The sequence below is a fragment of the Zalophus californianus genome, chromosome 1, assembly GCF_009762305.2.
Source record: "Zalophus californianus isolate mZalCal1 chromosome 1, mZalCal1.pri.v2, whole genome shotgun sequence".
NCBI classification, from domain to species: domain Eukaryota; kingdom Metazoa; phylum Chordata; class Mammalia; order Carnivora; family Otariidae; genus Zalophus; species Zalophus californianus.
In genome coordinates, this window is record NC_045595.1 from 186,995,451 (window position 1) to 187,009,110 (window position 13,660).

General features: G+C 33.0%; 1 protein-coding gene across 8 annotated transcripts in view; it reads right to left on the bottom strand.

The window, feature by feature from the left end:
• Window positions 1–13,660, bottom strand: part of ROBO2 (roundabout guidance receptor 2) — a 1,647,790-nt gene that overhangs the window by 1,611,466 nt on the left and 22,664 nt on the right. For all 8 annotated transcript variants that reach the window (XM_027585566.2, XM_027585562.2, XM_035727383.1 and 5 more), the window contains exon 2: window positions 12,251–12,372. In XM_027585566.2, coding sequence (XP_027441367.1) covers window positions 12,251–12,359 — 109 coding nt within the window. In that variant the 5' untranslated portion in view covers window positions 12,360–12,372. The remainder of the gene's footprint in view (window positions 1–12,250; window positions 12,373–13,660) is intronic.

The following is a 13,660-nucleotide window of genomic DNA, read 5'->3' on the forward strand; positions in this document are numbered from 1 at the left end:
TAGCATGTGAAAATGATTAAACATAAGAATACACTGTACAGGGACACCTGGGTGGCTCAGTCATTAAGTGTCTGCCATCAGCTCAGGTCATGATCCCAGGGTCCCGGGATCGAGCCCCACATCGGGTTCCCTGCTCCATGGGAAGCCTACTTTTTCCTCTCCCACTTCCCCTGCTTGTGTTACTGCTGTTGCTATCTCTCTCTCTGTCAAATAAATAAATAAAATCTTTAAAAAAATAAAAGAACACACTGTACAGAAAGTTCAGATCACAAATGAATGAAAGTTCAACTCTAATAACAACTATAACAACAACAACTATAATTCATAATGAATTGAAAGAGCTTTCAGAATAGTTAGCTCTGGAATGTAAAGAAAAAAACAGAATTCATTTTTTCCAGTGGTTTGTCACAGCATCAGTCTTCCAGTCCTGTGAGCATGTGCTCGCATAGCACCCTGTGTGTTCAACACTGACACACAGAGTTAGATAACAAAACCTGTTTCGTTGAGAAAGGGACCACTTCTACCAAGGATACCAAAAACTCAATCTTCCCTTCCATTTGTTTGTTCTTAAGGTTATGTAATATTTAAGGGAAGAAAAGAAAAACTTTCCATCAGTCATTGTTGAGTGAACATTTCAATCTATGTCAAAGCAAAAGTCAGCAGGAGTCATGTCTTTGAAGCTTTATATCAGCTGACATATTAAATCAGTATCCTCAAAGGGGTCCTCTGAGGAACTATGGGCAAAAGGTACATACAAAATGCTTCTAAGACAAATTCACAAACAAAATGGAAAAGAACATCTATTTATTTCCAAGAAAAGCAGCAATTATTATAAACCAACAAAACCCCAAACAGAAGAATCCCCAAAGTACAAACGTACCAAATAAAGAGAAATAAGGAATGAACAGAAATGGAGAGTGGCACATAGGCATTAAGGAAAAAAAGGATCCCAAGATAGTAGTATTATTTCAGCCAAAATAAGTGAGCGTGCTCATACTGAAAAATATAACTTGAAATCAATTCAGTAAGTCAAGTGGAAGCAAAAATACAACACTTGGCTTTTTCTTTTGATAAATGGTATTTTAAATATAAAAGTTCAAAAAGATTATCACTGCGTAAATTATCCCTCATCCCAATCCTCATGGTGAATTATTCCAAACTAAACATTAGTCATTTTAAAAACAATAATAAAGGCTATAAATACTATATGGAAAGAAATATCCTTATAGATGTTGACCACACATTAATCTTCCACTGGTAAGAGTTAGATCTGAAAGTGATTGTAGACAGTTAAAATTTATTTTCATAAAATAAGTTAGTAGCTAAGCAGTAGAGTGAAAAAAGGGAGATTCAAATTAGAAGACATGTTATTTTCAAAATAGAAGAACTTGTTTAATTATTTGAGTATAAATATTGTTACATCTCAGAAGAACAGTATGAAATTTCAGGCCTCATGGAGAGGCCACACACCTGGAGGGTGAGAGATCAGTGAAGTAATTATCATACAATGTGGGTGCTACAGGGATGCTCCAAGCAGGGAAAGCCATCCTCCATGTGAAGAACCATGGAAACTGCAGATGGAAGGACACGTTTTAGCTGCACTGAATTATGGATTTGCATGGGGCTAAGGCAAAACCTCCTGGATGGGCATAAATAATGAAGGTGTAAAAAACAAAGTGTCAGAAAAGTATTCAGTATCCTTAAAATCATCATTAGCGTTCTACTCATTAGGAGAGTTTAAAAAAAAAGAAAACTTCTGACCTTTCTCTATACTTATTAAACCAAAATCTTCCGGAGTTGAATTCACAAATTGAATTAGAAAACACAAAACAAAAAACACCGAAGTTCCTTATTTTGACCACCTATATTTTACACAGTGAGAGGATTAATAAATTTCACTAAACATACACCTGGGTCTTGATCCCGTTCACTGTTTAAGCCCATTATGGATTTTGTACAAATTTCCCTTTGCCAAGGTCACCTGGGGTCTTCACTTCACTAATACCAATGACAATGTTAATTCCTCACCCATATTGGCTTTCTTTCATTCTGGCTGCGCATAAAGCCAGAGTGATCTCTTTCCATATCTACGATTTGCTTCAGAATGCTTTAATGTCTTCCTCTTTCTCTAAAGACCACTTTAAACAGACTGAAGTATTTGGCCCTGCCCTAAATCTCCAGACAGATCTAATGTCATCCTCCCATTTGCTTTCTTTGATCAAACTGTATTAGACTTCTCTCAGTTCTTCAAACACAGAACACCTCCTATGTGATCGAATGAATTGTCTGATGACAGTATTTTCTTTTTGCCGCAGAAGTTTCAATGATCATGCTGATAATGAAATTGTTGTTTTGAAGTCTTACCATCTATTATGCCCAGACTTAAATTTTTCACTCTGTGCACTGCAGTTGGCACAATTTTAATTTCCACAATTATGCCCTCTTGCGTATCAATACTCTCTTCCAACAGTTCCATCTAGACCAAGGATCAGTGAAATGTTTTGTAAAGATCCAGAGAGTAAACAATGTAGGCTTTGTGGGCCAAGAGGAAAATTTGGGCAACTGTCCTTGTCATAAGATAGTCTTTTGTATATTTTATACTTTATACTTAAAAATGTGAAAAAATATAGCTCATGCAAAATCAGGCAGCAGAACAGATTTGGTGCATGGGCTGTAGTTTATCAATGTCTGATCTAGATACATGACTTGAAACATGATCTACAGGCCTACGATTTTCATACTCACATCTCTAGCCAAGTCATCTTCTTGTTGCCTACTTGATATATCCACTTGAATTCTAATAGGCATCTCAATTTAATGTAGGGGGAAAAAATAAAGTCAATAACACACATGTATCTAACTACACACCTCTGGCACTTAGAATCTGTCCCATGTCATCACACCTTCCCCACCTCAATAAAAGTCTATAGCCATATCCCTAAAACTAAACACTTGATGTGATTCTTGATCAGTAAATCCCATCAGGTCTATCTTCCAAACAACTTCTAATTTCAACCAATTTTACAATTTCATTGCTACAACTTTAGCAACTTTATTGCTACAGTCACAGTCCCAACCATCATCATTCTTCATCTGAACAAGTGAAATAGTCAACTGAATAATCCCTCTTCCCCCACCACTGTATCCCTCACTAGTAGTATACCCTTCACACTGCAGGTGGAAGGAACTGTGTAAGGGTAAATCTAATCATATCACATCTATATCTTAAATATTTCAATTGATTTGTTTTCTATCTAAACACTGACTGCAAAATCTTAACTAAGCTGATTCCTTATAGCCTCTGATCTCATGTCTCTCCCATGCCTTTCCTTTATTCCACCAAACTGGCCTGCACTCCCCAAAAATATCAAGCTGATTTCTATTTCAGAACCGCTATTCCTTCTGATTGGGACACCTGGGATCTTCGAAGGACCTGATTTTGTATTTTCATTCCAATCTCAACTGAAACATCAAGTCCTCAAAGAAAATTCTCTGACTTCCCCATAGTTGGATCACTGCCTCTCCACATGCCTGTTACACTCAACTATACTATCACATTTAATCTTCTTCATAGTAGTACACTTCATACCCCTTCATAGCATTGATTTGGTTATGTACTTGGGTGCCTTCCTTCTCTATCCCTTTCTACTACATTATAACCAGTTGGGTCTCTGCTTTCATTGCTATATCCCCAGTGTCTGGCATATAGTAGGTACTCTATTCTGATTACCTTGTTGACCTACTATGCATATGCTAATCTGTTTGACTAATTTTTGTTACACTATTTATCTTCTCCCTCTCTGTATTTTTCTCCCTCCTTATCTCTTCTGGCTTTCTACTCATCTTTAAAGTTTATATCATTCTGTGTCCTCAGAATTTCTCCATTATATTGTGAGAGTTTAATTTCCTCAAAAAAAAAAAAAAAACACACACACACACACTATTTTGGCAAAAAAGACTTAAGACAGAATACAGTCAATGTTGTTTAGTATAAAAAGATACATCCTTACCAGGAAGAAAATTCCACCAAGAAACAAACAAACAAAAGCACTTCGGGTTATTCCTTGTTCCCAGATTTGAAGCCAGTAAGTTTTTCTACTTTCAAGCATCCTTGACCAAAGAGATGAAAGACATCTACTTAGAGCTATTAACTTATTACCACTGTCTACATTTAGGTTCTAGAAACACAATTTAATGGTATCAATTTATGTGATAATAATTCAAAAGCAGTTTTAGCAACATTTTCCAACAAATGCCTTTTCTAATTAGCATCTTCAATTAAGTACCTAAATCTAATGAAGAATAAGTTATACATTATGCTAAATTTTCATTGGCTCACTATTGTAGAAAGCTTTTAAATTAATTAAAAACAAGATACTCAGTAATGGAAAAGAGAAAGAGATAAAAGCTTGTTCAATCAATTTAAATTAGAACTTAGCATTACTTTAATACACTAGTTTGTAGTTAACTGCAAGAGTAATAAAGCAAAATTATTGAGTCTTAAGTAGTGACCACTGTATAATCTGAAAACTCAAAATGAATTACCAAAAAGAAATCTCAAAATCCTTCAATAGCTTCCCAGTTCACTCTAAACAAAAGCCAAAGTCATTAAAATAGCAAGTAAGACTCTACATAACCTCCATCCCTTTCTTTCTGTTCTGTTATCTCTCAGATCTTCTACCACCGCCCCCCACCGCCACATGTGCTTTGCTCCAGCCACATTAGTTTCTTGGCTGTTCCTACAAACACTAGGCATGATCTTGCTCAAGATTTACCCACTAACTGTACCGTTGCAAGGAACAGTCTTGCCCCAAGTCTCTGTGTGGCTTAGGCCCTAACTACATTGGGCTTTCAATTGCCATCTTCTCTGTGAGGTCATTCCAGAGTATCCAATTAAAATCTGTCATCTTAGAATTCTCTGTTCCCCATCACAGCATTATTTTTCACCATCAACCCTGCCATTCTTTACATATATATGTTGCTCATTGTCTGTCATCAGTCTCCCCCAATTAGAATGCAAGCTCCATGATGGCAGGACTGTTTGTCAATTTTCTTAACTATTTTATCGCTAGCAACCAGAATAGTTCCTGCCTCAAGGTAAAAATTTTATAAACTCTTGTTGAGTGGATGGATATATAGTTTGAGTCATCAAGGAGCAAAGAAATAAGAAAAAGACACAAATGAACAATTACAGCGCATATTGAGAAATATTGATAGGGTTCTGTATGGTGACCTTTGAAAACTACAGAAAAAAACATCAAAATACTAATGTGGAATCTCTGCAGAGACATAGCAGGGGACATCTGAGTTAAGGAACAAAAGGAAGATAGCTGAAGAAAAAAGAGAAAGGAAGAGCTAACAAAGGAGCATCAGAAGTTACTACAGGAAAAATAAGTTTAAAAAAATCATCATAAGAACAAAAGCATAATATACATTGCATCCCCATTATTCTATCACACACAATTAACTATAAAAACCAAAAATAGTTTATGCTTTGATAAAGCTATAGTTGATAAATAGATCACCATGTGACATGACCAAATAGAAATCGCAGTGCTTCCTAACTTTTGAGAAAAAGCCTTTAGACAAGATTTTGATGATTTAGGGAAGAAAGTTGTTGGATGAGGCACATGTCCCTTAAAGACAAGACCGAGCTTGTGAACAGTGTGTACAGCCTTCATAATGGAAAGGTACCAAATTAATATTTTTTGAAGTCTCCTGAAATCTAAGTTGGCAACTTAGAAAATCATGTGTAATTCATGAGCTTTTTAAAGGAAACATAATAAGTGACAGAGAAGTGATTCTCAAGGGTGTCTTTATGCTGAGGTTTGTATGGCATTATAGGTTGAAGTAGAAAGAAACAAAAAGAATTAAGAGTAAGCAGTAATTTCTGCGGAAGACCAGGACATACAGTCTCACCCGTGTGACTATTCTGAATTTCTTGACTCCAGTGTCTAGGCTCTTTAGTTTGTTTGTTCTTTAGTTTGTGCACAAAAAACTTAAGTTGCATTAAAAGCACAATGTTAACACTTCATACCATGAGATGGCTATGAGGCTGACTACAAAGTTAAGTGGAGTAGGCTAAGTGCCTACTTGGAGAAAGAACCAGCTCCCTCAGCCACTCTCCACTCTATTTTTTGGTAGTTAAAGTCCTAATAAAAATTTCACAGATTGATTTTTTTAATTTACATTATATTTTATTATTATTAGCATGTGTCAGAATACCCTAGTTTATATATTTCTCATATCTGCTCCTATCACTTCTCTTTTTTCCCCCTACTTACACCACTTCTATTCCTTTTTCTATTTCTTCAGCTATTATGGCCTCTTTATTCTAATTTTAATATATATATATGTATATATATATATATATATACACACACATATATATATAGCTGGAGAAAGAGATGTGGCTAGCATATCCCATAGAAGATAATGTCTAATAAACTTATATCTTCTTGAAGTCAAATTCCATAACAAATTCCAAACACAACAAAAATCTCCAAATGAAATTTTAGTTCTAAACCAAGTCTCCAGTCTCCAAATATGTAAAAACAGAACATTAAAGAATCAATAAAAAAGAAAATGCTAAGATCACTAGGAACAGTGTTTAAAATATTTTTTCCTAAATAAATTCAATTTTTTGAAGGTAAGAGAACTTTCATTAAAATGATTTTCCTTAAAAAACAAATTAAATAAAATAAATGGGAAATAAAACACACACTTTATTATGCTGCCCGGTGAGAATACTTTTTAAAATATTGTGAATGAATGCCACCCAAAGATCAGATGATACTATATAATTTCAGTAGAAAGTGGTATCAATTACCATGTTCTTACCCCATAAAAATGGAATATTCTATAACTAGCCTTTTTTTCTATGACAATGGCTTTGATGATCAGGAAGACAGCTTAAAACACTAAAACAAAATACAGTGATTTCATTTTAAACCATCCAATCTCTAAGTTGTGAAGAGAAATCCCTTTCTGTGGGGGAAAAAAAAATGTTTTTAAGAGAGCATTCCAAAGCAAGTCTCTATAATTAGATATTTATGACATCACCTCCCTCATGTCATGGGCTTCCATGCAGGGTGCATAAAAGAGCATGCACTGACTCCTTTTAAGAATATAACCTTCAGACGTCTGGAAAGAATTTGAAATGCATGGATTCTCAAAAATCCAAATTCTGAGCTTAATAAATGTTATTTTCTTTAAAGTAAATCCACTGCGTTCTTAAACCACTACTTTCCCTGTTTACCATATAACATGAATTTTTTAAGCTACGGAAATGGTGTATTGCATATAATGTCTAAGAATGGCTAGCTTTTTGTTGTTGCTGTTTGTTTAAGAAGCTCTTAGGAATTATTGTTAGAATTTAAATGCTGTTGGGTGGATATTTATGGGAGTTTTAAGTATTGGATATTTGCATTTATATACTAAGAAGTTTAAATCAAACACTAAAATTGGACATAAATAATTCTGCTACAGACCACCTTATAAACATGTACATTGTTAACTAGCACAAAGGAAAATTCTTTACATTTGATAAGGAATGCCAGAAACATAAAGACTTCTATTAGATAGTAGAGTTCAATTTCACCACTACCTAGCTTGATGATATTTTAAGGTCAGGTCTCCTGGGATACACAAATAATCATCATTCAATATTGACTGCCAAATGTTTGAGCTCACCTCTCTTAAAATAATATTCAGTTATAAGATGAAAACGATTTACCCAAGCAACCTGGAAAAACATAAACTCTGGGTGGCATTAAAGTCCTTTGAGGTGATTATTTCTCACTAGTAATGATACTAAGATATTAAAATTCATAGGCCATACGATCTGAGAAATTCTAATTGAAAAGCTGTAGCTATAAACCTTCACTCAAAGTTGTATACTATCTTCATTTACTGACAGAATTACACAATCACTTAAATTTCTTGAATGAAACAAAAAATGAGGGAAACAAAAATAAAGCTTTTGGGCTCCACTGGGAAAAGATTTCAAAGGAGAGAGAGAAAGAAATAGAGATGGAGAGAGAATTCTTTATCTACCCTTCCACCCACCCATCTACCCATCCATCCTTTATAAGTTTTTTTTCCTATCTCTATAGAAAAAAAAATAGATGTGTGATAAACACAAAACACAGGTGATTGGCTTAGTATAATTAAATATGATTCCAAGGTAATACAGTTTAACAACTTGCAAAATAAGACAAATGATTTACTTTTCAAAATTTTGCCCCTTCACTAAAACATCATTTTACAATGGAAATCATGAAACTAAAGATCATAACTGCTGAATATTATCAAATTTTATTTTTTGAATGCTTAATACCTAACACTAATTCTGGTCATGAAAACAAACATAATTTGATTTGTCCTCAAAATTTAAGTTTGCTACATGATCTCAACTAACTTCTTCAAAATTTTAAAATATCTTACATCTAGCATCAGGGTTGGAATTTCAGCATGTAAATAATCATGGGAACCAAACTGATGAAAATTCTCTGTGTATTCATGATAACATATTAAAAATATTACTATATTTAAACCCTTTATTAGTCACAAAAATCAGGAAAATAGCACTAATTCAAAAACTATGACAAACTTGTTTTTGGAAACAGACTGACATATACATTCCATTCTTCATGTTATTATCCTTATTAAGTAGAAGAAAAAAATAGCACTCCTTTATTAAAACCATTAAGATAGGAATATATTTTTAAGAACTGCCAAACAATATTTCTGAATGCTTTATTTTTTTAGTCAAAATCATATCTTTACTTTTAACAAGCATTCACCTTAATCCCAAACTGCCTCATTCTGCCTTTATATTCACACGCATCTGAGTGACTGATTTTTTTCTTAACTTTTTATATCAATTACACCTTTACCTTAATATACATCTCCTATTATTACTTGAACATATTGTTGTAGAAAGAAAGAAAAGGTATTGCTGACTTTGGAAGTAATTTCTCAGTTCTGAACATAATAACTGCTTCAGGCACCTCCCAGAATCCTGTAAATCATTTGGTTTCTCCAATGCCTCCCTACAGTCCCTCTTGCCAGTCTGTATTCCCATGGCTACAACTGTTGTGTTACAAAATATAACTAGACATGTTAGATGTCAGTTCAGTTTTCTCTAGATTATCCCTAAAGTCAATGTATATAGTATTTGGAAATGTCTGTGATAGTTCTTTTATTTTTAATAAATATTTTATTTTAAAATAGTTTTAGATTTACAGAAACCTTATAAAGATAGTACAGAAAGCTCCCATATACCCCACACCCAATTTCTTCTATTAACATCTGTGATAGTTCTTTTAAAGACACAATAAATCTGAACAATTATGTTACTTGTTTTATTTGAATAATAAATATTTCTTTTTAAAATCATATATATTCCACTTTATCTTAAGGATTGGCTTTATTTAAAAAAAAAAGGATTGGCTTTATTTTCATTTTGTTGATAGTTTCTAATGTGCAAACCACCTAAGCAGCACAGAAATGGGCAGCATCCAAGTCAGGGAATGCTTCTCTAAGGATATGTATCTATTATTCCATAAGTCAGAAGTCAGGAAAACAGACTACTCAAGCAGATGCTTTTCTTGAGTGATATAAAAAATTGACAAGGGGCATCTACCTGATTGCAGCCCACTGTCCGTTCCTTTCTTCTTATTTGACCATGATGCCCCTAGAGAGATCATCAGCCAACATTTTTACTTATAATTCAGGATGCATTTCCTATAACATGTTTGTTGTAAGTGGTGGTTGCACATAGCTGAATTAATACTGAGTATGACGCTTTATGTACATTCTAGAATATGTAGATTTTTGCCTTCTGTTCCCACAACTTGATTACTATTTCTAACATGGTTTTTATGGGAAAGAACATCCAGATTTCCCAATGACTTACAAGTAATTAGCATATAATCTACCGATAAATATGGAGAGCTTATATAAAAAATACAATTTAGCTTTGCTATCATCCCCAAAAATTTTAACTTTAGGTAAAAATAATTTCATTACATTTTGCATGCATATTTGCTATAAGAGTCATACTCATTGATACATAATCACAACTCTGGACTTTGGAAGCCCTAATAGTCAAAGTTCAAGACAAAGCTATAAACAATGTAGAGAAAACTTCATTTATGTATTTTAATGTATTATTTTCCTACAAATAGTAAAGTACCATGAAATTTTTATTTAAAAAGATATGCAGTAATATAAAGTTTTCATTTTAAAACTTTTATCTTTAAATTCTGCTTAATTGAATGCCCAAAGGTGAAAAAATTAATATTTAATGAGGATTATTGATCTACATGATAATATGCTGTTTGGGTTGTACTTGAAATTATTAGATTTGCATATCATGCCTATGAAACCCTTCATTCAATCTGGCTACCTAAAGGAAGCAAAAATTCCCTTAATCATAAAATTAAAGCATTACATTATGCTTTCTATTAAGTTGTTTTGTCCCTTGAATCACTATTTTAATTTATTCTTTTAAAATGAAACTAAATTACTTAACTTGCATTTACCATCATAGGCTTCACTATAGCTAAGCATGGAATTGATTTCAGGGAATGTTCTTTAGAAATGTTGGTCACTATCAAAGAAAAGAATATCCAAGCAATCAATATTGAAGAAAGAATAAAGGGCTTGGACAAATAAAAGAGATGATATTTATTTTTCCTCTAACATTTTAAATATCCAATAAACTATTACCCATTAAGAAAAGCCATAATCCCTGGAAATGATGGCCTCAGAAAGGGTTTTGGCAATCTTGTATAATACTAAATGTACTGTTGGATCACTATTGCAGAAAAACAGTTGTCCTGCTGCATTTTAGTGATCTGACACATTGCCAGAGGAATAAACAATTCTTTTAGCCAACAGAAATGTGATGTAGCTGCTGCCTACAGATTCTTGTTTTAGATCTTTGGTGAAAAAAATACTATGTATTAAATGTGATTTCCTTCCATTATTTTTATCAAAAAAGAAAAATGAAATGAGAATTCAACTATATGCTAATATAAATTCTTAATGGCATGAAAGAAAAACTTTAAAAATCAAAGCCTATTTCATCATTAAAATCTGTTATCTGCATATATGTGTGTGCATGTGCATATATATATATATTATCACACAAAGATACATGCATTTTTATTTTTGAAAAACATCATCCTATTTCACTTCAAAAATTCATTAAACAAAATTATGTATGGTGAGCAAACAATGTTCTTTTTGAACCATCTTTTCAAAAGAGTTACTAAGCTTAATTTAATATACACAATATTTATTGGCTATTTTGATAAACCAAAGGACTAGCAAAAGCTCAACAACTCTATCACAATCATATAGCACCACTATACACTCTCAATTCCATCTAGAGTAATGTCCCTGCCTGTATACCTTTCCTGTTCATAGTTTTCAAGTCTTGAAAAAGCAGAAACAATGTCAAAATAGATTATCCTCCAAAGGAAAAATAAAATGCCATGGGTCAGCACTTTTTTCATATAAAACTTTAAATAGCAATTTATGTCTGAAAAGGCAACACACCTCCAAAAATAATACAACACTTTTCGCAAAACACATTTCATTGATACTAGCTTTGGCATAAACCACTCCATACAGCTATTGATCAAATCAGTACACTGAAAAACCTTACTACAAAGTCTCTGGTCCTTTCCTACTCTGCAAATGAGGCTTCAGGACACCACAACCTTGCAACTCAGGTCTACCATTAATTTCCTCCAAACACACTTGGCAGAGCAATGAGAAACATCAAATGTTTCACTTAATTTCTGAAGAACATCATACCCTTTAGAGAATATGTTCTTGAAATTTAAAAAATTAAAACAAAAACTACTAAAGGAATGAAACAGGGATCCAAAAGCTTCTCTTCAAAAATATAAAACCTTCAAGTAATATGTTCTTGTAAAATTACACACACACATACAAACATATCTGTATCTCTAGCGTCTACTGCAACAGAGTGAAGCCAATTTTGAAGCAGTGACTTCAAATTTGATACACCAACTCACACCTAATTCTAGCTCAGCTTAACTAATTTGGAAGTATAATACACTTTAACAAAATCCTTGGAGAAAGACTGAAACAAATAGCTTAAAACATCAGACTAAAGATCCACATAAAAAATAAAAATAAAGATCCACATAATTTCAAAGTAAAGTGAAACTCATATTCAGCTCTCAAAATACTAAAACATGCCTGTACCTACCTTGGCCTTGTCCATTCCCTTGCTGACCCCAAAGGATCACAGTCATCATTAGCAATTCCAGAGTCCATGTCCACATTCTTCTAGTAACACTTCCTCGTCTTCTGGCCATTGCATTTTAAACTCTGCATAATCAGTGGGGTAGGCATGAAAAGCATAGTAAATTACAACCTTAAAAAATGTATTAACACTCAAATCTCGTATCTAATATGTAATGTGTATTTAAAAATTATCCTGCTTACAAGGAGATATATTTGAAAGTCATGCCTCTCTTTGGGATTCTTACAATGATGATTAACATGAAAACTCACTCATCTTTAACGTCATATTCTAAACATTCATCCGAATGATATTTTTCAATAGCAGCCTGCAAAATAGGCCATAAAACCTGTGAATATTTAAAAAGTATTACCAAAATATCTACTGGAAATCAGTCAGGCAAAAAATTGTACATGGACACTAGTTATAACTTGTTGAGGTAAATTGATACACGTCATCTCTATGCACACATACAAAAATGAATTTTCAACACATTTATGTAAGTTTAAACTAAGTATTTCATAAAATATTTTTGAATTTAATTATATTCTAGTTATATCAGTAACTTTATATAGATTTATCATGTACACAAAACTAATCTTGTATACTTAAAATTGAGAATATATAGAAATCACTAAACATTTGCAATTCCAGTATCAGATATATATATACACACAGAGATAAAATATGATATCTCACATATAATAAATTTGAATGCTTGTTTTGACACTGATGTTAATAATGAAAAATTAAAATGCTTAAATGTCCACCAAATAGATGTTATTTATTCATATAATTGAATGATATATAGTAGCTAAAATGAATAAACTTAAGCCACATGTACCAACATAGATAAATGTCAAAATTTAAAAGGTGAGCAAAAATAGCAAGTTGCAGAATGATAGGTTCAACACTATAATAATATATATTTTATATGTAAAAGTAAAATTGCTAAAATTGTTTATTTTTGTATATGCATAAATATGTACTTCAACATAATGCTGCATAAAAATGGTAAACACCTCCATTGCCCAAATTAGGAAATTACAAGATTGCAATTTAGTTATCAAGAGGGGTGCCTGGGTGGCTCAATCAGTTGAGCATCTGACCTGATCTCAGCTCAGGTCATGATCTCAGGGTCCTGGGATCAAGCCCTGTGTTGGGCTCCCTGCTCACCGGGGAGTCTGCTCAAGATTCTCTCTTCCTCTCCCTCTGCCCACCACAATAAATACATTAAAATAAATAAATAAATAAATAAATAAATAAATAAATAGTTATCAAGAAGAAACTTCACTCAAAGATTACCCCAAATCCCAATTTTTCCACAACTGACAAAATATGGAGCTAAGGAAGGTAAATTTAATGATTTCCAGA